This window comes from Rhinolophus hipposideros, assembly GCF_964194185.1.
Source record: "Rhinolophus hipposideros genome assembly, chromosome: 21".
NCBI lineage: Eukaryota > Metazoa > Chordata > Mammalia > Chiroptera > Rhinolophidae > Rhinolophus > Rhinolophus hipposideros.
The window spans coordinates 40,611,227-40,633,389 of NC_138067.1; the positions used below are offsets into that span (position 1 = coordinate 40,611,227).

Consider the following 22,163-nt stretch of genomic DNA (forward strand, 5'->3'; position numbering starts at 1 on the left):
AATGGATAAACAAAATGTAGTGTATCCACACAATGCAATGTTTTTCAGCAATATGAAGGAATTAAGTAGTGGTTAAAGCTTCTACATGGATGAACTCTGAAGACATGCCAAGTGAAAGCAGCCAGACGCAAGACATAATGTGTGGTATTTCATTTGTATGAAATGTGCAGAATAGGCCAATCCATAGAGACAGAGTAAATCAATGGTTTCCAGGGGCTGAGGGTGGAGGATGGAGTTGGGAATGAGGAGTGACTGCTAATGTGTAGGGGGGTTCTTTTTGGGCAGATGGGAAAGTTATAGGACCATCTAATCCTATAAGACGCACAACATTGTGAGTCTTCAAACATGGAGATATGATAATCCTCCTGTAAGTGTTAAAACGTAGCTATATTAAATTAGCACAGGTTCTTCAAGAAACAAAACCAGTAGTACTACTGTACACATTCAATACACTAGAAAAACTTAGGGTGATGAGTCATCCAAAAGAAGGTGAGGAAGTGGTTACACAAAAAAACCTCATGTGCAACTCTTGGTAAGGCGGACTGCTATAGCCATTACGAAGGTCAAGCTGGCTAATATTAAATTTAAGTATACACACATGCTATGAAATAATTTCATTCTTGGGCACATATTCCACAGAACTCTAGCATTGGTCTATTCCAAAGAATTCCACATTCTCAGAGGTCTATAAGCAGATATGTGACAATGTGTATTTCATAATTGGCAAAGGCAATGGGAAGAGCAGGTAGGTAAAATGTGGGTGCAGAAAATGGAATTCTGTGAATTTCCATCTACTTTGATTTTGCCATTTTGTAACTTCTTGAGATGGATATTTTCTGAATCGATTTTCAGTTTTCCTTCTATTTTAACATAGGCACTTAAGGCTCAACATTTCCCTGTATGGATAGTTAAAATCTTCAGCTCCAATTATGAGTTTGATTTTTTTTTTTTACAACATGTATGCTTTTGCTCTTGGCAAAGACTAAAAAAATGGTTTGCTTATGAAAATAATAGCTGCCATTTATCAAGTGTTTCCCATGTTCAAAGCACTGTATTCAATACTTGACACTGTCCCTAATCCTTTTAAACAAACTGTAGAGTTAGTGATAATAGCCTTGCCTTGCAGACAAAAAAACAGACTCAAGAGTTGTTAATACGTTTGTGCATAGGTGGACAGCCTACACTGGCAGAGTGAGAAACTGAACCCATGAATGCTGGATTCCAGGGCCCATGCAGGCTCTCCCAGTGCCCCTCACTGCCTCTCCACTCACTCTCCTTCCAGGCTTTTGCCAAAAACTGTGCCATGCCGGGTTGAGAAGAGGCTTTCTGTTTAAAGAAAAATGTGTGTGTGGGGGGGGGGAGGGGAATTTACTGTTTGTTTTTGATTTTCTGCAACATTATATGGGAGAAGGTGGAGTATTGGATTATCTTTTCAAGGTTGAGAAACACTATAATGAAGTAAAGTTTAGCATCCTTGAGAATGAACAGATATATTACCCATGACCCCACAAGTGTCAGGCAGATGGCTTTTATTCATTCGTTCACCAGATATTTCTAGAGAGGCTATTTCTGGGGGAGCATTGTGTGTAAGAGATGGAACCAAATGGGCAGGATCGCCATCTCGGAGCCTTCGCTCCCTTGATGAGCCCTGCCTGTCCCAAGACTAGAGTAGGGAGCACTTGACCCTCCCTGAGAGGTTCTGTGAGTACTTTAGTCAGTTGTGCTATTGTTTGTGTCCCCCCAACATAACAGAGAGGGCTGGTGATGGTGGTGGTGATTATAAACGTATGCTCTACCCTGTCATGACCTTTTGGATACTGACCCAGTAAGGAGTGTGTGCAGTTAAAATAAATCACCTCCTTGAATCATCAGTAGCCCAGCTACAGAGCTCCTCTGCTCACTCTGGGCACTCGAGGCCTTATCTCACCAGCTTTGTGTTTTCTGTCCCCTATGCAGTAACTGCAGATGAAATGGCCTCGCCACATCCCCTCCAGCACCACAGTCAAGGACACCAGGTCAGCGTTCCCAGCACACTTAGTAAGTCTGTTTCTCCTTAAAGAGCCAAAGGGACACTCTTGCTCACCTCGCCCCATGTCACTGCCTCCCTTTCACCTTCCCGAAGCTAATAGGGTCTAGAGACATTGCTTCAAGTGTATGAGTATCATGAGGAAAAGCTGAGCAGTCAAGGCATTAGCAAGCAGGTTGTTACCCATGCATTTCCCCACCCCTTCCATCTCAACATACATGCACATACCACCTAGGATGTCGTGTGATTTTTTTTTTTTAATACTAGTTTTGCTTATTCTCAAGTGAAATTGTTGTGCCCCTGAACCCTGTTAGTCTCTTTTCCTAGCATTCAGATGTCTCAGTTTTGGAGTTTTCTGTCCTCCCCTTCATTCCCTTTCTTTCCCCTCTCCACTGTAGAATCACTTTTATTGCATTGCTTGACCAGCATTCATTCATTACATAGTTGGCTTGTTTTGATCTACACATTAAGATGATGTGTGAAATCGATTCATGCTGCAGTGTGCTGCGTGGAGACGTGGGCTACACAGCCTACAGTGCTCACTTTTTTTTTTTAACCTCTAACCTTCTTCATCCATTGAATTTTTCTCGTTGTGGTTCGGTCAGTTTTGCTTTATAAAACATGAACTTACTAGTTTCCGGTAACTTGAAACTTTTATCATTCTGAAGTGTCTCTCCGTGTGTCAAGTAACGCTTTTTTCCTTAAAGTTCACCTGGTCGAATATTAATATCATAAATCATATAATTATAGAAATAATTTGAAGCCTAGGATGATATCTTTCATTTGCTTCTGCAAGGGCCGAAAGATGCTAAGAAAACACGTTCACCTTTATGCAATTTCAGGGATTGAGATGATTTGACGTTTGGTGACTTGAGTTCCTGCCAAAGAATGCCCAGTTTCTTTTGCTCTTATTCCTGTGGTGAAGCTCTTTGGAGTTTACCAGGAAGCCTCTGTGGTAGGCAATGGATTTATGTCAGTTAGCCCCTCCAATCTGTGTAAAATGCTACTCGGCTTCTCAATGCACTGAACCTACACTCTTCTAAAGACGACAGGCTAGAAGGAACGCCAGCCAAGACATCTGCTTGTGACGTCCTCGGGGATTCCCGGAAGTGAAAACCAGGAGCTCAAAGTAGGTGGGCACTTCCGCACCAGAGGTGCGACTTTGTCCGTTTTCCGCTTGGGAATTGTAGTCCACGAAGGTGGTACTGTTGTCGTTTCTCCCCCTTAGCCTTCTGGGACATGTAGTCCAGAGCTTCGTGTAGTCATGCATACTGCAACTACAGTAAGGCCGGGCTGTAAACATTTTTCCCCGCGGAATTCTGGAAAGTGCAGGTCCCAGAGCTCCGTGTAGTCGCAAGCACTTCATTTCAGGGGGGGGGGGGCCGTGCTGGGGCATCCGGGAAATGTAGTCCAGGCGCTCCTTGTAGTCACAGGCACTTCCGCCCCAGGAGGACGACGTAGCAGCCATCTTTTCCCTGGTTAGGCTGATTCAGGTCGGTTGTTCACGACCCATTCAAACTTCCCCGAATTGCGCCTGGCGCCAAGAGCAACCGGCTTTTTGTTTGGGGAGAAAGAAGAGGAACGGCTGACAGCGGAGGTGAGAGGGCGGAGATGGCGATTTGAGTTCTTAGGGTGGAGTTGCTTTGCGGTTGGGGCATCCCAGGGATGGGGCGGCCTCGGCCGTGCTTCGCGGGGTTTGAGGGTCTCCCGGGTTCTCTGCACCCTCGAACCCAGCTCCCCCACCTACTGCTTCATGCGGTGTCACATTGGGCGCATTACTTAACCACTCTGTGCCTTCGTTTGCTGTTCTGTGAAAGAGAAGTAAAAGTATTATCTTCCTAATTAGTTTGTAGTAGAATGTTTTGAGAAAGACGAGATAGTACAAGTAAAAGGTTTAAAACTGCCTGGCACATGGATTATTGTTATTAATACTACTATCCTTCTCTGAGAACTGCCCATCTCACAGTGAGATTCTGTGAGCCCCGGAAGCTGAATTGTCCTGGACCCCTAGTATTTTTTGGAAGGAGAGAATTGCTTCTAGGTGGTACCCCGGGGGGTGTGAGTCATCGGGGATGCAAACACAGTCCTGCTATCTCACAACTTCTTTTCCTTCCCCAGCCCTGACTTCTCACGCTGGAGAAAACAGAGCTCCACGTGAGTAGGACTTGGCATTTTTCTACTACCATAGTCACAAAAATTGGAGAATGAGTAGGACGTGTAAATGGACATGGGTAATGATCATAACTAAACCTTAGTTGCTAAGTTCCATCTAAAAGCGTATACAAGTGAACACATTTCTGTCACACAGAGGCTCTGTGAAGTGGTGCTGCTAATTCTCCTAATTTAAAGGTGAGGCTGAGATGCAGAGGACGTAACCTGTTTGCCCATGGTCACCCTGCTAGCAGGAAGCAGAGAGCTGGGGCTAGAACTGAGCCCAGCACTTGAGTTCATTCATCTCTGTGGTATAGCCTCCTCCAGCGTAGGGAACCGTCTAGAATCACATCAGGGAAGTAGGTTGTGACCTGATTGTGGGAACCTTGAGAACAAGGTTTAGGCTGTTCTACGAATTTTTAAAATAGTTTTCTCAACTGTTTTACTATTTTATTTCAGATAATATTTATGTTTTAGAAGTAACATAATCATCATGGAAAACTCTGAAGATACAAAACTATATTAAGAAAAATTTAAATTACCCATAACCTTAGGATGTAAACATAACCATTGTTAACGTTTTAGTGCCTTTTTGTCTGGTTACTTGTATGTATTTCTGTTCCACGAGGCTGTTTCCTTCGGGATTGATGGTACACTGCAGTACTACTCAAATTGTGATCTGCAAACAAGCGGCATTGGCATCACTTGGGTAGACATGCCCATCCTTGAGCCCTATATGAGACCTTCTGATTTAGAATTTCTGCATTTGGGACCTAGGAATCTGTATTCCAAGAAGATCCTGAGGTGATGATTCCTGTGCACAGGAAAAATTGAGAAGCCAAAGAAAGGTTCTTGTCTGGAAACTGAGGCCTAGAGAATTGACCCTGCCAACTGTCACAGATAAAACTGAGCTGGATACACCAGAGCCCTACTCAGTTCAGTGATTTCCCCCCACTAATTATTGTCAGCTGTCAAGTCTCCTTGCAAAATTCTGGCATGAGCAGAAGGCAGCTAGCAAGTATAGAGACAAAATAGAAGGAATTAGAAGTCACAAAGATACATTTCTCCCAGCCTTTGGGGAGTGGATCCATTGCCGTATTTTGTAATACAGGATTTCTGCCTGAAGTGGGAAGATCGGCTAGTATAGTCATCATCATCAGAAATATTGTTATTGTATTATTACTATGACTTTCCTAATTTCTGTAACTTTTTTTTTTTTTTTTTGTTGAGAGCCCACTGGCCCATGTGGGAATCGAACCCGCAGCCTTCAGAGTTAGGAGCACGGAGCTCTAACCGCCTGCGCCACCGGGCCGGCCCAATTTCTGTAACTTTTTAAATGTAACTTCGTACTTACAGAAAAATTGCAAAAATAGTATAAGGAATTTGCATATATTCTTTACCTAGACTCTTCAGTTTATGTTTTGCCTACTTGCTCTGTTGATGACCATCACCCCGATACTGCCAGGAACGTACCTGTAATCAAAGAGTTAAGTTTGTTTTAGCTTGATGCAGCAAGGAAGCCTACACACCATGGGGAATCATGGGGTGTCTTGGGGAGATGCAGTTAGGAGGGGCTGCTTATAGGGTGTTGGCTTGTGCTAGCTGATTGGGGAGAGTTGTAGGCAGTGAGGGAGGGTTTGTTCCGAATTGGATGCTGTCAAGAAGCAGAAGCAATTTGGTGACTGAATGTTTTAAGAATTTTTATCTAGTAAATGGGAGAAACAACACGAGACTGGAGTTGTCACTATTAACAAAGTAGTCTCATGTTAGCTGGGAGGGGCAGTTCTTTGGCTGTTTTTGCCACTGTAGAGTGTAGTTTGTTTTTGTCTCTATATTATGGAGTGTCTTATCTTTTTATTTTTCACAATGATCACTCAGTGGCCATGATTTTCGTTCATCAGTTGAAAACACCAGGTTCTAGCTGCTGAGGCAGTTAGATTGTTAGTTATTCTTTTTTCTTTCACAGCTTTATCATGCTTAACATATTTGAGGGGCTTTGTGCTGAACCATTTGAGAGCAAGCTGCAGACAGTGATCAAGGTGGAGTTATTTATATTGATAACATACTGTTATCTAGTCCATGGTTCATATTTAAATATTTTCAGTTTTCCTAATAAAATCTTTGAGAGCAATTTTTTTTTCTGGTTCAGTCCAGTTACATGCATTGCACTTGGTTTTTTTTGTGTGTGTGTCATTAGTCTCCTTTAATCTAGAATGATTTCTCAGACTTTTTCTTTTTTGCTCTTGATATTTTTGAAGAGCAGTGGCAAATTATTTTGCAGAATGTCCCTCTTTTTGGTTTATCTGATATTTGCTCAGGGTTAGATCCAGGCTGTACATTATCAGTAGAGACGGCACAGAAGGGGTGAGGCATTCTCAGGGCTTCACATGAAACAAATGTCGGTTTGTTGGTTTGTCTCAATTGATCGTCTCACCTTAGTTTTCTTAGTCAAAGTGTCTGCCAAGTTACTGCTTTTCCATTTGCAGTTACTACTTTAAGACTACTGTATATCTATCTTATTGCTCGCCAAACTTTCCCAATTTTTAGCATCCATGGGTGATTTTCTACTATCTTTTCATTCTACATTTATTAGTTTGCATTCTACCATGACAGTGTTCTAAGAGCTTTCTCTTCTTACCTATTCACTTATACATTCCCATATTTATAACTATATTCGTAACTCAGATTCCTGTCTTTTTCATTTAAATTAGGTATGGACTGTCAAACTATTTTTTTTTTTATTGTTGCAGAATTGTGGGTTTTGTCTACCTCTGTGCATATTTGTCAAAGGGGCACTTCCTGTTTTAAAAGAAACATCATACATTTTTATACCTTTTATAAAAAGGTGTCTGTGTCAGTGTAAATATCATTATTGAGGTAACACGTTGTTAGGAAAACAAAACCAGAGACTTTTTGGAAGTTATAGAGTCTCTAACATGACAGAGCAACAACCTGTGCACTCAATGTATCTTACAATATTCTATTGGTAGAAATCAGACTTATAAAAATAGTATCTATCGGGGCCGGCCCGGTGGCTCAGGCGGTTAGAGCTCCATGCTCCTAACTCCGAAGGCTGCCGGTTCGATTCCCACATGGGCCAGTGGGCTCTCAAAAAAAAAAAAAAATAGTATCTATCTACAGACTATTGTCTGCTTTACCCCAATTACTAAGAAATGGGAAACCCTAACAGTGTTCTGAGAGCTTTCAATCTTATGACAATCCCATGAGATCTACACAGTTATTCTCCCCTACTTGTAGATGACAGAATTGAAGCAAAGAGATGTTAATAATTTACCTAAGATGACACTGCTAGAGATTAGCCTCGCCAGGATTTCAACCTATGCATATTGAGTCCAGATCCTGCCCTTACATTTTTTTGTCTCAATTTACACCATACCCAGCATAAGAATGACTACTGTCAAAGCTACAGGCACACTAGTGATGGGGCTACTGTGTGTGGTTGGGCAGGCTGTTCCCTGAACTGCTCCTGAAGGGGGCAGGGCGAGTATCTGGCATCCATGCCAAGTTCTATTCAACAAGCTGCGTGCAGCTGCCGCTATCCTGAGGACCAGGCACCTTTGGGAATTCACAGTGAGCAGCCGCGTGGGTTAATGACGACCTTGACCAGTTTCCATTGACTTCTTTTTCCTTTCCCAGTCCTTCTTCCTAGTATTCTGTTTCCCCAGAAGGAAAAAGAAAAAATGAGCATGTTCAAGGTGAGTAGGGCTTGCCTTTCTTGCTTTAAAAAATGCTGTTTCAGTACTGGGAGATTGGACACAGGTTATTTTGTCTTTCATCAAGAGTCAAGGCGTTTGAGAAGCTGTTGAGTGTCAGGTGCTTGTTTTGTCCCTTTTAAGTTAAATTGCCTGTGGTTTTAGTTTTTGTTTTATTTCATCATTTTTTTTTATCTTACAAGTAAAAGAAAAATGAATAGAAATGAAAAACATTTACTGTACTATTTCCCTACTTACAAATTAGCTGCTTTTTTATTTCCACTTTCCATCATACGTTTTCATACTATGTGTTTGTATTCAGAACATAGATACAACTTTAAATTGGTGTTTGCATTTAATACTATATAACATTTTAAAGTGCTATGTCATGTTCCCATCAAATTTATGTACCTAATTATTAAACTATTCTCTATTCATAGACATTAATTTAGGATTTTTACTGTTTTAAGAGCATTCCAGTAGTTTTCCTGCATTTAACCTTTTTCTCAAAAAAATCAATTCTGAAAAAATACTGCCTTTTTTTTGTCCTTAACATACTAGGTATTCAAAATAGAAAAAGTGTGCTTTATATGTGGTACCTTGAATGTTTTTTGTAGAATATTAAAATAAGGTGCAGTGCATTGGGGTCAAACTGCTGCTTCACAGAGAAAAAAATACCGTTAGACATTTTCTCACTACAATAGCTAGAGTCTGTCTGTCCTCCTGTGCCTGAGTCATATTCATACCTTATGTGTATTGTTATTTCTTGGGTTTTTTTTTCCTTTGCGAATTTTTTTAAAATCAAAATTAAACATGATCTTAGTTTAAAAAGTCCACTGATACTAGAGGGCTTGTCACTGCATTGACACCTCAGGACAATTTTATGAAGAGGCTTTTGGTGTCATCTGCCTTTTAAATATGAAGAAAGTGGATTGTGAAAAACAAGGAGGCTTCAGAATAAAACCTACCTTGGCAGCATCTTGATCTTGGACTTAAAGTCTCCAGAACTGTGAGAAATAATTTTCTGTTGTTAAAGCCACCAAGTCTGTGATAGTTTATTATGGCAGCCTGATAAGAACAATACACTATTAAAATATATTTAAGGTTACAAAAGAAATAAGGAACCTGCTCGAGTTCACATAAAAAACCAAGTTAGAGTACTGCACTCACATGAAAGACAGAGACAGGAGGAAACAGTTTTTCATGCAGAGACCTGGCAAGCCCTTTTATTTCCACATGTAATGCTACTCCTCACCTCGTTCCCACCTCCGTGGAAAGGTAGGTGCTAACAAACATTTTTGGGACTAAGCTGGAAAATGTGTCTGGGGCAATTAGCAATATTAACTAAAAAGTAGAACCTTTTTAGTCAGAATGAAGCAGTTAGAATTCCATGGAGTTTACTTACCACAGTGCTCTGGGAGCACCAGGCAAACATACAAAACTTTCTTTCTCATAGCAGCACTTTTGGTGAGGGAGAGCAAAGTCAGCATACGGCATTGGCAGGATAGAAGGACAAGGGCTGGGAGGTCTACAAATTGCTCAGGGGCCAGAGCAACTTCCCACCCATCCTCCCACCTTCTCAGTGCTGTCCCTCTTCCAGTGGACATGGGTGTGAGATTGAGATGTATGTGTGTTGTAGGAGGCAGTGACGTTCAAGGATGTGGCTGTGGGCTTCACGGAGGAGGAGCTGGGGCTGCTGGACTCCGCCCAGAGGAAGCTGTACCAGGATGTGATGGTAGAAAACTTCAGAAACCTGGTCTCAGTGGGTGAGGACAGCCTCTCTCTGGAGTGTCTTTGTGACCTTAGTTTGGGGACCAGACTTTCCCAATACCTGTAGGACACAAGAGACAGAATATTCCTGGTCTTTCTAAACAGGATGTTTCAGGTCTTTTTCATTTGTGTTTTGTGTGAAATAAAATAAACTATAAATGAACAGTATACTGCTATACTGTACATTCTTTTCCAGATTTACTCTTGTCGCATTAGTGAATTATAAAACCAATTTATTGAATCCTACTAGCAATTTTTAATAGAGTAGAAAATATTAGAGCTCCTTAGGAAGAATACAATACACTGCAGCAAATACTGGCCAATTGCATGAGTGGTGTAAGAACCACTGGGAGGAGACCTAATGAAAATAAACATTGGTTACAAATGGGCCATTTGACCACTGTTGAAGTAATATGTATTCATGTACCATGTGTGCCAAAAAAACGTATACAAGTGGATACTGGTCAACATTGCTCAAGCAGTAGTTCGCCATAATCAGAAGTGTCTGGAGGCATTGATGGTAACCACTTTGAGCATCTCTCTTGTAATGGCAGAAGTCAAACGTGACTTGTATTCATCTGTTGTTATCGATATATATAGAGTATTACAATTTTTATACAGTTTTCCTTTCTTAAAATGTGTATACTTTTCTGATACCCTCGGTATGTATGTCTGGGTCATGAAATAAATGCTATTTCTTCAATGGATTATGTAAAAAAATTTTTGAAAAACACTGCTTTCAATATCCTGAATATGCAGTTAGAACTCAGATTTCCAGCAAATTTCAGCTCCAGTGTATTCATTTGAAAATTGACTTTGCGTGTTCTCAGGACATCAGCCCTTCAGGCGAGACGTATCACATGTAGAAAGAGAAGAGAGGCTTTGGATGATGAAGACATCACCAAAGATAGAGAGAAATTTAGGTAAAAACCAAGTAATTGTGAGTTTTTATAGTTGACTGTCCATTGATTTTGTTTCTCACCACCTCTAGGCCCTTGCACAGTCCAAATTGTCAAATCTCTTTTCCTAGATTATTGCAACAGCTTTCGTACTGGTTGCCTGCTCCTACCGTTGCCCTCCTATCATCTGTTCTCTAAGTAGCAGCCAAAGTGACCCTTTGTGACCTTAAATCAGATTATGTTATTCCTCTGTTCAAAATTTTCTTATGGCTTATTTTACTTAGAATAAAAACCACTTAATGTGGACCATAGAGTCCTCTATGGTCTGCTGTTAGGAGCTTAATGGACCACCGCCTGGTTTCTGTGGGTATATAAACCAGAGAACTCCATATATAGTGAAAAAGATAAGCTGAACCATCCTGAGGTTCATTAAAGTCTTATGCTATGTCTTAAGTGTGAAATCTTGAATCTTTGAGCAAAGCTTTCACTTGTCCATATCTCTGAATTCTCTGTCTATATAGGTGATAACAATCAAAGTGAGCTGAGGACTGTTCAAGACCGAGGAACACATGAAGAGCTTTCCTGCTGGCAGATCTGGCAACAAATTGCAAATGACTTAACCAGGTGTCAAGACTCCATGCTAAAAAGTTCTCAGTGCCACAGAAAAGGTGAATCCCTCTGTCAGGTTGGGGCAGGACTGTCTATTCAAATTTCTGAAGATGAGAACAATGTACTAAATTATAAAATGGATGATCCCAGTGACACTGGAAATCCAGAGTTTCCAACTCTGAGAGCCCAGGATTCTTGGAAGAAAGCTTCCCTGACTGAGTCACAGAATTACCAGAATAGATATCTGCAAATTTTCAGTGAAAATAAACTGTGTCGATGTAAACGGGATGTTGACACCATCAGTTGGACATCATATCACCTCAACGATCTTGCAGTACACAAAAGTGAAAACTCTTATAGCAGCAATGATTATGGAAGAGATAGCATGAAAATTTCAGCATTGGATCAGAATAGTATGATTCACCCAGGACAAAAACCTTACCAATGTAATGAGTGTAAAAAAAAATTCAGTGATCTCTCCACCTTTGATCTTCATCGGCAATTACACTCAAAAGAGAAGTCTCAAAATTGCAGTGAGTGTGGAAAAAGCTTCTGCTATAGCTCAGCGCTCCATGTTCATCAAAGACATCACTTGAGAGAGAAACGCTATAACAGTGATACGTGTGGTAAAGAATTCAGTGAGAACTCACATCTGCAAACTCATCAGAAAGTCCACACTGTAGAGAAACCATTCAAATGTGAGGAATGTGGGAAAGGCTTCAGTCGTAAATCAGCACTTACTGTTCATGGTAAATTACACATGGGAGAGAAACCTTATAATTGTGAGGAGTGTGGGAGGGCCTTCAGTCAGGCCTCCCATCTTCAGGACCATCAGCGAGTCCACACTGGGGAGAAACCATTCAAATGTGATGCATGTGGTAAGAGCTTCAGTCGGAATTCACATCTTCAGTCCCATCAGAGAGTCCACACGGGAGAGAAACCATATAAATGTGAAGAGTGTGGGAAAGGCTTCATTTGTAGCTCAAATCTATACATTCATCAGAGGGTTCACACAGGAGAAAAACCCTACACATGTGAGGAATGTGGTAAAGGCTTTAGTCGGCCTTCAAGTCTCCAAGCCCATCAGGGAGTCCACACTGGAGAGAAATCATACATATGTAATGTGTGTGGTAAAGGCTTTACTCTGAGTTCAAATCTTCAAGCACATCAGAGAGTCCATACTGGAGAGAAACCATATAAATGCGATGAATGTGGGAAGAGCTTCAGGAGGAACTCCCATTATCAAGTTCATCTGGTAGTCCACACAGGAGAAAAACCCTATAAATGTGAGGTATGTGGAAAGGGCTTCAGTCAGAGTTCATATCTTCAAATCCATCAGAAGGCTCACAGTGTGGAGAAACCTTACAAGTGTGAGGAATGTGGGCAGGGCTTCAATCAGAGTTCACGACTTCAGATTCACCAGCTGATCCATACTGGGGAGAAACCATACAAATGTGAACAGTGTGGGAAAGGATTCAGCCGTAGAGCAGATCTTAAAATTCATTGCAGAATCCACACAGGAGAGAAACCGTATAATTGTGAGGAGTGTGGAAAAGTATTCAGGCAGGCCTCAAATCTTCTGGCCCATCAGAGAGTCCACAGTGGAGAAAAGCCATTCAAATGTGATGAGTGTGGGAAGAGCTTTGGGCGGAGTTCACACCTTCAAGCCCATCAAAAAGTCCACACTGGAGAAAAGCCATACAAATGTGAGGAGTGTGGGAAGGGCTTCAAGTGGAGCTTGAATCTTGACATGCATCAGAGGGTCCACACGGGAGAAAAACCATATAAGTGTGGAGAGTGTGGGAAGCACTTCAGTCAGGCCTCAAGTCTTCAACTTCATCAGAGTGTCCACACGGGAGAGAAACCGTACAAATGTGATGTGTGTGGTAAAGTCTTTAGTCGGTCTTCACAACTACAATCTCACCAGAGAGTTCACACAGGGGAGAAACCTTACAAGTGTGAGATATGTGGTAAGACTTTCAGTTGGCAATCAAATCTTACAATTCATCACAGAATCCATGCTGGTGATAAATCCTATAAAAGCAATAGGGCTGGTAAGAACACAAGAGAGTCTACACAGGTAAAAAGTTTTATAAAATAAATTTTTTAAAAAATGTAAGTGTCATGCGAATTCTTCCAATCAAGTTCAAAAGAAAAGAATTTTTTTTTCCATTAAAGCAGTTTTAGTTTTAGTCATAGCTTAACGTTTCCTACTAGACAGGAGGGCACACAGCAGAGAACCTTGTCAGTAAGGGCTTCCGTTAGAACTTTGACCTTCATTAACGATTACTCAGGAGAGAGGCCTTAGAAAGGGTAAGAATTTTATCAGGCCTTGTACAAAATTGTCATGATGGACAAGCTAAAGTTAACGCCCAGTAGAATGTAATCTCTAAACACAGAGACCTTAGTTGTGAGTCCATTGGTCTTAACGTTGCCAGGTACTTGACAGGTGCTCCATATTTGTTAATAAGTGGGAAAAATTATATTTGAAAACTTGAGATCACCTCCAAAATTTCATACAAATTTGTATTCAGAACACGAAACAATGAAACCTTACAAAATCAATTCAGGGAGACAAAATTGAAATGTTAGAAAACCATCCAATACTGCAATCTGTAGTATTAATTTGGAATTGCCCTGTTGTGATAAGTTTCTGTTCTCCCTTGGTCTCTCATCAAGTTGGGTCCTGTCATCTTGGACTTTGTCTACTGTTCTATAGATTTTATACAGTATAAAGTCAATTATTTTTTCTGACAGTGCAACAACAACATCACATGATTTTTTTAAGAATGTCAAAGCAGGGGTTTAAATGTTAGACTTACTAATAATGACAAACATTTCTTCACAGCCAATGAAAGAGGTGCTCTTTCGATAATATTGGGTGTTCACCATTGACTCCATATGTGCATGGTTCTTCTGACTTTGACTCCTATCTGCACCAAATAATAGACTTCTAGCTGTGTATCAAGTTTCACTCAACCTTTGTGGGTCACTCAGTTTCAGCTCCCCTTTGACACTATGGGCTCAAATTCTCTGTTTTTGGCCTCTGAGGAATCTACTTATCTTTGATTTGAGCTTGGCTACATATTAATACTCTGCGGACTTGTTATATATAATCAACATTTCTTTTTTTAAGGGATGTGAAAGCAAATCCAGTCAGTGGCTGAATGGTATGGCAGCACATTGATTCACAGCCTTATATATTCCCTTATGCCCTGGGGCATCGATGGGAAAGAATAGAGTACTGAAAAATTGAGGTGGCAATATATGACCAGATTCCAATAAAGCTAAGGACTCTGACCTCTAAACTTGGGAGCCTCCTTTGCCATTAGAAGGAAGCCTTCCTCTCTCTGAGTTAGTCTCCCCTTTACTTGAAGAACTGTTATGACCTCCCCTGAAATAATTTCCTTGCAGGGGACTGTAGGTCCTCAAGACTTGCCTCTACCACCTCCCATTTTTCTAGGTTTATTAATTATTGCAGGCTACGGGGATGGGGTCTGGGTGGGGAAAGTCATCAGGTATCTAGTATGACCATGAGGAGATGCTAAATACCTGCCAAAATAAGGATTTTTATAATTTACATCAATAGGAAGTATGGTTGTGAATCTTGTAGATATTGAATCAAATAACGTAATTTGGATTAGGCTGGATTTGTTGACATGGGTGCACTGACCATCATTTCCAGACCGAGCGTGTTAGCTTGAGCACCTGGGAATGCATTCAACAGTTTGCTCAATTGAATGACTGAAACCTGGACCAAAGTTAGCTTATGCTAAAGCCAAAATGCCAGAACTTTCTAAGTGTTGTAGGAGAGTTGACAATCAGTAAGATAATTCTTCACTGTAGGGAGGAATCCTGTGTGTCGTAGGATGTTTAGCAGTATCTGCCCTCTACCCACTAAATGCCAGTAGCACATCCTCTTTCTCCCAAGTTGTAATAATCAAAAGTGTCTCGGCACTGCCAAGTGGCCTGGGGTGGGGAGTGGGGGGAGGAGCAAAACTGTCCCCAGTTGTGCACCACTGCGATAGAAGAAGATACACAAACGGGAATGCCAGGCTGCTGGAGTGTAAGACATGCTCGCCCAACACCCTATGTGCTCTGGGAGGATTCAGAGGACACTCTTTACCAAAGATTGAAGAAATTTCATTGGTGAGGGGAGCACTGGCCATCTTACAGAGCTCTGTAGTTACTCTTTTCTGCAGGCGAGAAATGAGAGGGAGATTAGGACATCAAAATGGGCTCCCTGAAGTCAGTGAGAATGATGGGATTCTGGGGCATCAGAGGTCAAGTGGAGGCACTTTATTGGCAGAGAAAGTGTGTTTGTTATAATGAACAGCAAAGCCAAAGGGATCATCAGAATGCTTTGATTCACAGAAATTTTTGCATTTGCTCATTGTGCTGTCCCTGAGGCTGAAATAGATGGGAAGCCTATTAATATACTACTTGATTTCAATAAGTGGAAAATCTCTAGGTCTGGTGAACATAAATCTGACAAATCAATGTGAGAGTTGTGGCCCCTCAGTGAATTCCATAACATTAGTTCCCATTTCCAGAGCACCTTGAATGTGGAGCAGGCCAGGTCCTCTTGAAGAAGGACCCTGATATACCGCCACCATAAATTGTCCTAGACTTCTTCAAAGTGATTTGCAGCCATCTTTATTGGAGATTGTGTATTAGGTAAGTGAAAATGCCCAGAATAGGAAGGAATTACTGGACTCTCGAGCTGACATTAACTCCTAGAACCACTCCCACCCCCTAAATGGCTCTGTGGTCTATCAGTTAGTAGAGGGGCTTATAAAGGACAAATAAATGTTCTTGCTCAGGTTTATATGAGGTGGTCTGAAGGATCCCCGAACCCATCTTGTGTTTATTTTGCAAGTTCCAGAATGTAGAGTTGCAATAGAAATAACAACTATCAGAATCCTCACATTGGATCCCTGATCCATGGAACAAAAGCAAATATTTTGACAAGAAAGGACAAGTAAACACTATAACTGCCCCATATGTACCAAAACAAAATGAAGAAAATCCCATATTCTTGGCACGACTACAGAGATTAGTGCCACTATCAGTGTCTTGAAAGTTGCAGGGGTCATGATTTCTATCACATTCCCATTCAAGTCACTCATTTAACCTGTGCAGAAGACAGGTAAGTCTTAGAGAATGACATGGGGTTATTGTAAACTTAATTAGGATTTAAGTCCAGTTGCAGCTCCAGATGTGGTTGTATTACTAGAGCAAATCAACATATCTGTCGGCAACTGATGTGCAGCCATTGAGCCAACATGTGCTTTTTTTCTTTATACCTACTAAATATCAAAAGAAACAGTTTCATCTTGTTGGACTATCAATACACTTCTGTGTCCCCAGCTCAGGGCTACATCAATTCCAATCCTCTTTCACAGATTAGTCCAGGGATTGGCAATCTATGGTCCACTGGTCAAATCTAGCTCCCACTTGTTTTTGTAAAGAAAGTTGAAACATAGCCATGACCACTCTGCATATTGTCCATGGGTGCTTTCATGTAAAATGATAGTTGAGTAGTTGTGACAGACATTGTATGGTCTGTTATTTACTGTCTGACTTTATAGAAATAATTTTATGACCCAATACATATCTGATGTATGAAGTGTCTATTACAGGGATGCTGCATGGAGCTCAAAACACTGATGTTTAGCATTTTGGAGCAACGTTATGTCTCTCTGCAAATGGCATAACTCCTGAGAAAGCAGCTTCTGGCTTATTTGGGCTCTAGTTAAAACTAAATACTTGGCCATGAGCCAGAAAGTTACTATGCAGTGAAGTCATAAATGTGGGCATCCCCACAGCACTTCACCATCAAGTGTGATACATACAAGTTCTGACAATTAAGTTCACAAACTCATCCTAGAAAAAGTGCTACATACTTCATTGTTGAATATCACTATGGTCACCTTCAAAGTACTCCCCTTGGGAAGCTATGCACTGACGCCAGTGCCTAGTCCACCCTTTAAAGCAATTTTGGAACTCTTTCTGGAATGGCCATCAGAGCTGTTGTCATATTACCTTTGATGTCCTGGATGTCATCAAAATGTCTTCCTTTCAATATTTCCTTTATCTTCGGATAAAGAAAAGTCACTGGGGGCCAGATCAGGTGAGTAGGGAGGGTGTTCCAATACAGTTATTTGTTTACTGGCTAAAAACTCCCTCACAGACAGTGCCGTGTGAACTGGTGCATTGTCGTGATGCAAGAGCCATGAATTGTTGGCGAAAAGTTTAGGTCATTTTCATCTAACTTTTTCATGCAGCCTTTTCAGCACTTCCAAATAATAAACTTGGTTGATTGTCCAGTTGGTGCAAATTCATGATGAATACTCCCTCTGATATAAAAAACAAACAAACAAATAAAAACATTAGCCCACATTGTTGCAATAAGTTCATGAACTTAATTGTCAGACCTCTTATGACACGGCTCAAATTGAAGTCGCAAGTAATTTGCATGAGGAAGTGCTCAGATTCTGTGTTAGTATATGCTTTTAAGGCTCTACATTTCTAAGTATGTATGAAAGTTTTGCGTTATGATTGTGAATTTTTCTCCTAGTTCTGTCCATTTTGCTTTTTAAAGTTTGCTTTATATTTTGTGAACCCGTTATTCTTGATAATTTGAAAGTAATTGCTATGTTTCTTTTTATATCTTATAATGCTTTATTCAAGGACTACTTTGTCCAATATTAATATATTTTTTTAAATTATAGAAATAATTTGAGGGCTAGGAAGATGGTCTCTCTAAAGAAGTTTTGCATTTGTTCCTGCTAGGTGCTAGAAGATACTAGGATGGTTCATTCTAATCCAGTGTCAGGTGCTGAGGGATTTTTCCATCTCTGACAATCCATTTCCCTTTTATTCTTACTCCTATAGGGCAGTTGTTTGGGGTTTTACCAGGGATTCCTCCAGACCCAGACGTCCTCTGAGCCCCCTGAACGTGTTGTTCAGCTTTCAATTACAGAATCGGTAGGTGCCAACAAAGCAGACACTACCACTCAAATATGGCACTTTACGAAGGTTTCCTCTGGCTTTCTAGAGATTACTACCTAGAAGCTCAGAGTAGCCCGAGGATTTCCGCTCCATGGGCGGGGCTATGGTCTCGTTTCTCTCGGGCATTCTGGGAAGTGTAGTCTGGGGCAGTGTAGTCAGCAGCACTTCCGCTTCTCGCCGGCAGGGCTAGGGAATTCTGGGAAGTGGTCCAGGCTTCTGTCGTGTCGTCCGAAGGAGATACTTGTGACTGTAGGACGTCAAGGATGGTGTCTGGGATCCCCGGAGCCCCTCCAATCCGGGGACTGCCCAAGCCGCCGCCAGCTGCAGCGCACAGGGACGGGAGACGTTTGCGTTCCCTTCCCCTAACCTCTCGTTTGGAGCGGTTCTTGCTCGGGTTGGGGGCGGCCTGGGTCGCATACGCCTAATTTGAAGGTCTCTTGGCGCCCCTCAGCCGACTTCCCGTACCTACCAGCCAGCTCTGTCACTTCCTAGAGTAACAAACATGCGAGTTACTTAATCTCTCTTGGCTTCATTATCCCCATCTCCAAAGTCATTTCATCATTAGTACTCCCTTATCATTTTATACTAATTAATTCACTACAGCCTTATGAGGTAGGTGCCGCTATTAGCCTTTATTTTTAACGGATAAGGAAACGGAGGTAGTCTAAGAGAAATAAAACACCCTATCAACACAGAAAGTCCTTTCTTCACAATGTAGAAAAGAAAGCCATCTTATTACTGAATAAGCATATCAGAGTACAGTCATGTAAGTAATTTCCTATTTATATAGTCAAGCAATTATAAACTTTTTATAGCATTCTGTTTTTAACTCCTAGGTATATACATCCTCAAGTTAGGGGTGGAATCTTGTCTTCCTATAAGAGGACTTGACTACACCATTTGCTGTAAATTCTTTCATAAAGTTTTCCAAAATTTACATTGAATCAAATCTTAGTTCATTGATTTTATCCAAAGGAATAATAAAACTTATTTCCTCTGCTAGCAGACTTACAGAGAAAGTCACCTTAGTTAACCTCCCACAGTGATAGGGACACTCACTTTCTCAGATGTTTACATTCAAAAGGGACAAACCCAAGACATTTGAAAACACTTTTCTGGGTTGTAAACTTGGTTAAGAGTCTTAGTCTCTAACAAGATTTACATGCATACCAAAATATTAGAGAAAGGATCCAAAAGCACTAGGTTTCGTTTGGAAATGCTCTATGAAAAAGGGAAAGGGAAAATGGATTCTTTAGACATGGAAAATTCTTTTTTTCATTTACTCTTGATGAGTTTATGTTGTTTGCCCAAGATTTACAGCTAGTAAGAGCAGAACTGCTGTTTAAACCCAAGGATTTGGAGCCTGCAGTGGGAATTTTTAATCTCTACGCCGTACATTATTTTAATCATAGAAAACAGTTGTGTATATGGCTTGAGGAAGCTTTTTCTATCAGGTTTAGAAGGTGGTTTGCAGCTTTATAGTTTATATTTTAATTATAGAAGAAATGCATGCCCATTATAGAGAGATCAGGAAATGCAGAAATATAAAAAGGAAAGAATTGAAATTACTCATAATTTCAGGATTTAGAGATAAATCACTGTCAACATTTTTAATGCATTTATGCATTGGTGCTGTGTTACACATATTTTTTCCTTAAAGTTTTATGATGGAAATGCCCAAACATATGTAAACAGAGAAAATAATGTAATGAAACTTGCCCCCCCATGTTCACTCATCTGCAACCCTTGTCAACATTTGTCTATCTTACCACATCAATTACCCTTCTCACAGAAAATACTTATTTGGGGAGCGGAGACTTGGGGAGGGGGAGCTGTAATACTTTAAATCAAAACTAAATCCCAGTCATGGAGTGAGTAGAATTTAAAAGCCTTTAACTTAAATTGATTGTATAGGAAAAGCAAAAGGGTTAACTTCAGAATTTTCATTCCTGGCAGATGGTAGTTATGTGAGAAAGCTAAGGAACACACAAACGTTGAGATTTGGACAGGAATAATTACAAATTTTTTTTTTATTTGGAATTTGACTTGGCACAATCTTCTAGATCTTGGTTTCCAATCTGTTTCTTTCATAGGCTGCATGCTACTTTGTTGCAGGGAATATGTTCCATTCTTTACATTTTGCTTAGCACCCAGCCAGAGACTAGGGGAGAGCAGTTCTTTAGTGGTTGAGGCTGTTACAGTACAGGGGCCTGCAGCTCAGTTAGACTGTATTCAGAATTCCTGAAAAGGATTTAGGAAACAATAGAAGGGAATAATATAGACTTTAGTGATTCCTTATCTCACTTTCAGTGGGATGCAGAGTCTGGTGGTTTTCTCATAGGCTTCAAATTTGAATGTAATTATTGATAATATCTATTTTAATGACTTAAAGCACACTTATTTAGAAACAAACTATCCCTAATTTATGAGTCTAGTGTTTTCCACCAAGGATAATAGTTCTTAACTTTTTATAGGGTTGTCATGAGTTTGAGTTTCCAGTGCTTTTATGTGTATTTGTTCATTTGTTCCTTATATCAACCCTATTATTTATCTCCATTGTACAAATGAAGAAAAAAGGAGGGTAAGGGGGATCAAATATATGGTGATGGAAGGAGAACTGACTCTGGGTGGTGAACACACAATGGGATTTATAGATGATGTAATACAGAATTGTACACCTGAAATCTATGTAATTTCACTAACAATTGTCATCCCAATAAAAAAAAGAAAAAAGAAAAGAAAAAAGGGACAAACCTCACAGAATAAGTGGCAGAATTAGTACTTTCATCTTGGCAGCCTGATTCCAAGTCTGTAATCTTGGTTATTGCACATTGCTTTTATTAGTCTACAAAACAAAAACTACAGAAGTCTTACTGGATCAGGCAATATTTAAGCTATGGATGAAGACTATGACCTAGAAGAGAAAAGAGCAGAAAGATGTGACATAAGGAACATGGGTGGACATGTAGAGTGGAACGTGGATTTGAAGAGGGAACCAGGTATTTTGTGCAAATGGAAACAAGAAAAAAGTTGGTGTAGCAATACTTATATCTGACAAAATAGACTTTAAAATGAAGACTATAATAAAAGACAAAGAAGGACATTATATAACAATAAATGGATCAATCCAACAAGGGTACATAACCCTAATAAACATCTATGCATCCTACATAAGAGCACCTAAATATGTAAAACAAATATTGACAGACATAAAGGCAGACGTCAACAGTTACACAATAATAGTAGGGGACTTTAACACCCCACTGACACCAATGGACAGAACCTTCAGACAGAAAATCAGCACAGAAACAACAGCCTTAAATTACACATTAGACCATAGGGATTTAATAGATATTTTTAGAGCATTTCACCCCAAAGAAGCAGAGTATACATTCTTTTCAAGTGAAGAGGAAACCAGCATGTGAAAGATTCCTGTTTATGTGACTTGCTAAAACTTTTGTTTCTTCTCTTAGATAGACATGCAGGTGAAAATAATTGAATTTCCATGTTAGGATATATCTCTCTGGTAATACAAAGGACAATAAATTGAAGTTAAATATTCTGTTCATGTTGATTAAACAAGATGTGATTAATGTAGTGGGTAGCACTCAAGTTCTGGTCATCACACATCACATTTTGAAACATGGTGCTAGCACTTACAGTAATGTGGGAAAATTATTTAACCCCTTGCTGCCTCTGCCTCGTAAACTGTAAAATAGAGGAAACAATGGGACTTACTTAAAAAAAATGGTTGTGAAGATGAAGTGTCTTAAGAGTGGAATAGTCCCTGGCACACACTACATACTCCATAAGAGATAGCTGTGTGTAGCAGAATAAAAGCAGAATGTCCAGTAAATGAGAAATGCAAACATGTATTGTGTGTATTTATGGATATGTCTTTACAGTGACCATGTTTAAACATCTAATTAACAATGTGTTTATCTTTCAAATTTGTAAATTTCCTGAAAATTGATTTCAATG

General features: G+C 40.3%; 1 protein-coding gene across 4 annotated transcripts; it reads left to right on the top strand.

Annotated features, from left to right (window-relative positions):
* Positions 1-3,449: 3,449 nt before the first annotated feature.
* LOC308490414 (uncharacterized protein) lies at positions 3,450-13,310 on the top strand. Of its 4 annotated transcripts, XM_081032566.1 has the most exons (6): positions 3,473-3,623; positions 4,145-4,180; positions 7,835-7,893; positions 9,530-9,656; positions 10,491-10,583; positions 11,081-13,310. In XM_081032566.1, exons 3-6 carry the CDS (start codon positions 7,879-7,881, stop codon positions 13,267-13,269), a joined length of 2,424 nt encoding a protein of 807 aa, XP_080888692.1. In that variant the 5' UTR covers positions 3,473-3,623; positions 4,145-4,180; positions 7,835-7,878; the 3' UTR covers positions 13,270-13,310. The 4 variants fall into 4 exon arrangements, with proteins under 4 accessions (XP_080888694.1, XP_080888692.1, XP_080888693.1 ...); XM_081032567.1 differs by lacking the exon at positions 10,491-10,583 and having other exon boundaries at positions 3,474-3,623; XM_081032568.1 differs by lacking the exons at positions 9,530-9,656; positions 10,491-10,583 and having other exon boundaries at positions 3,450-3,623.
* The last annotated feature ends 8,853 nt before the right edge of the window (positions 13,311-22,163 follow it).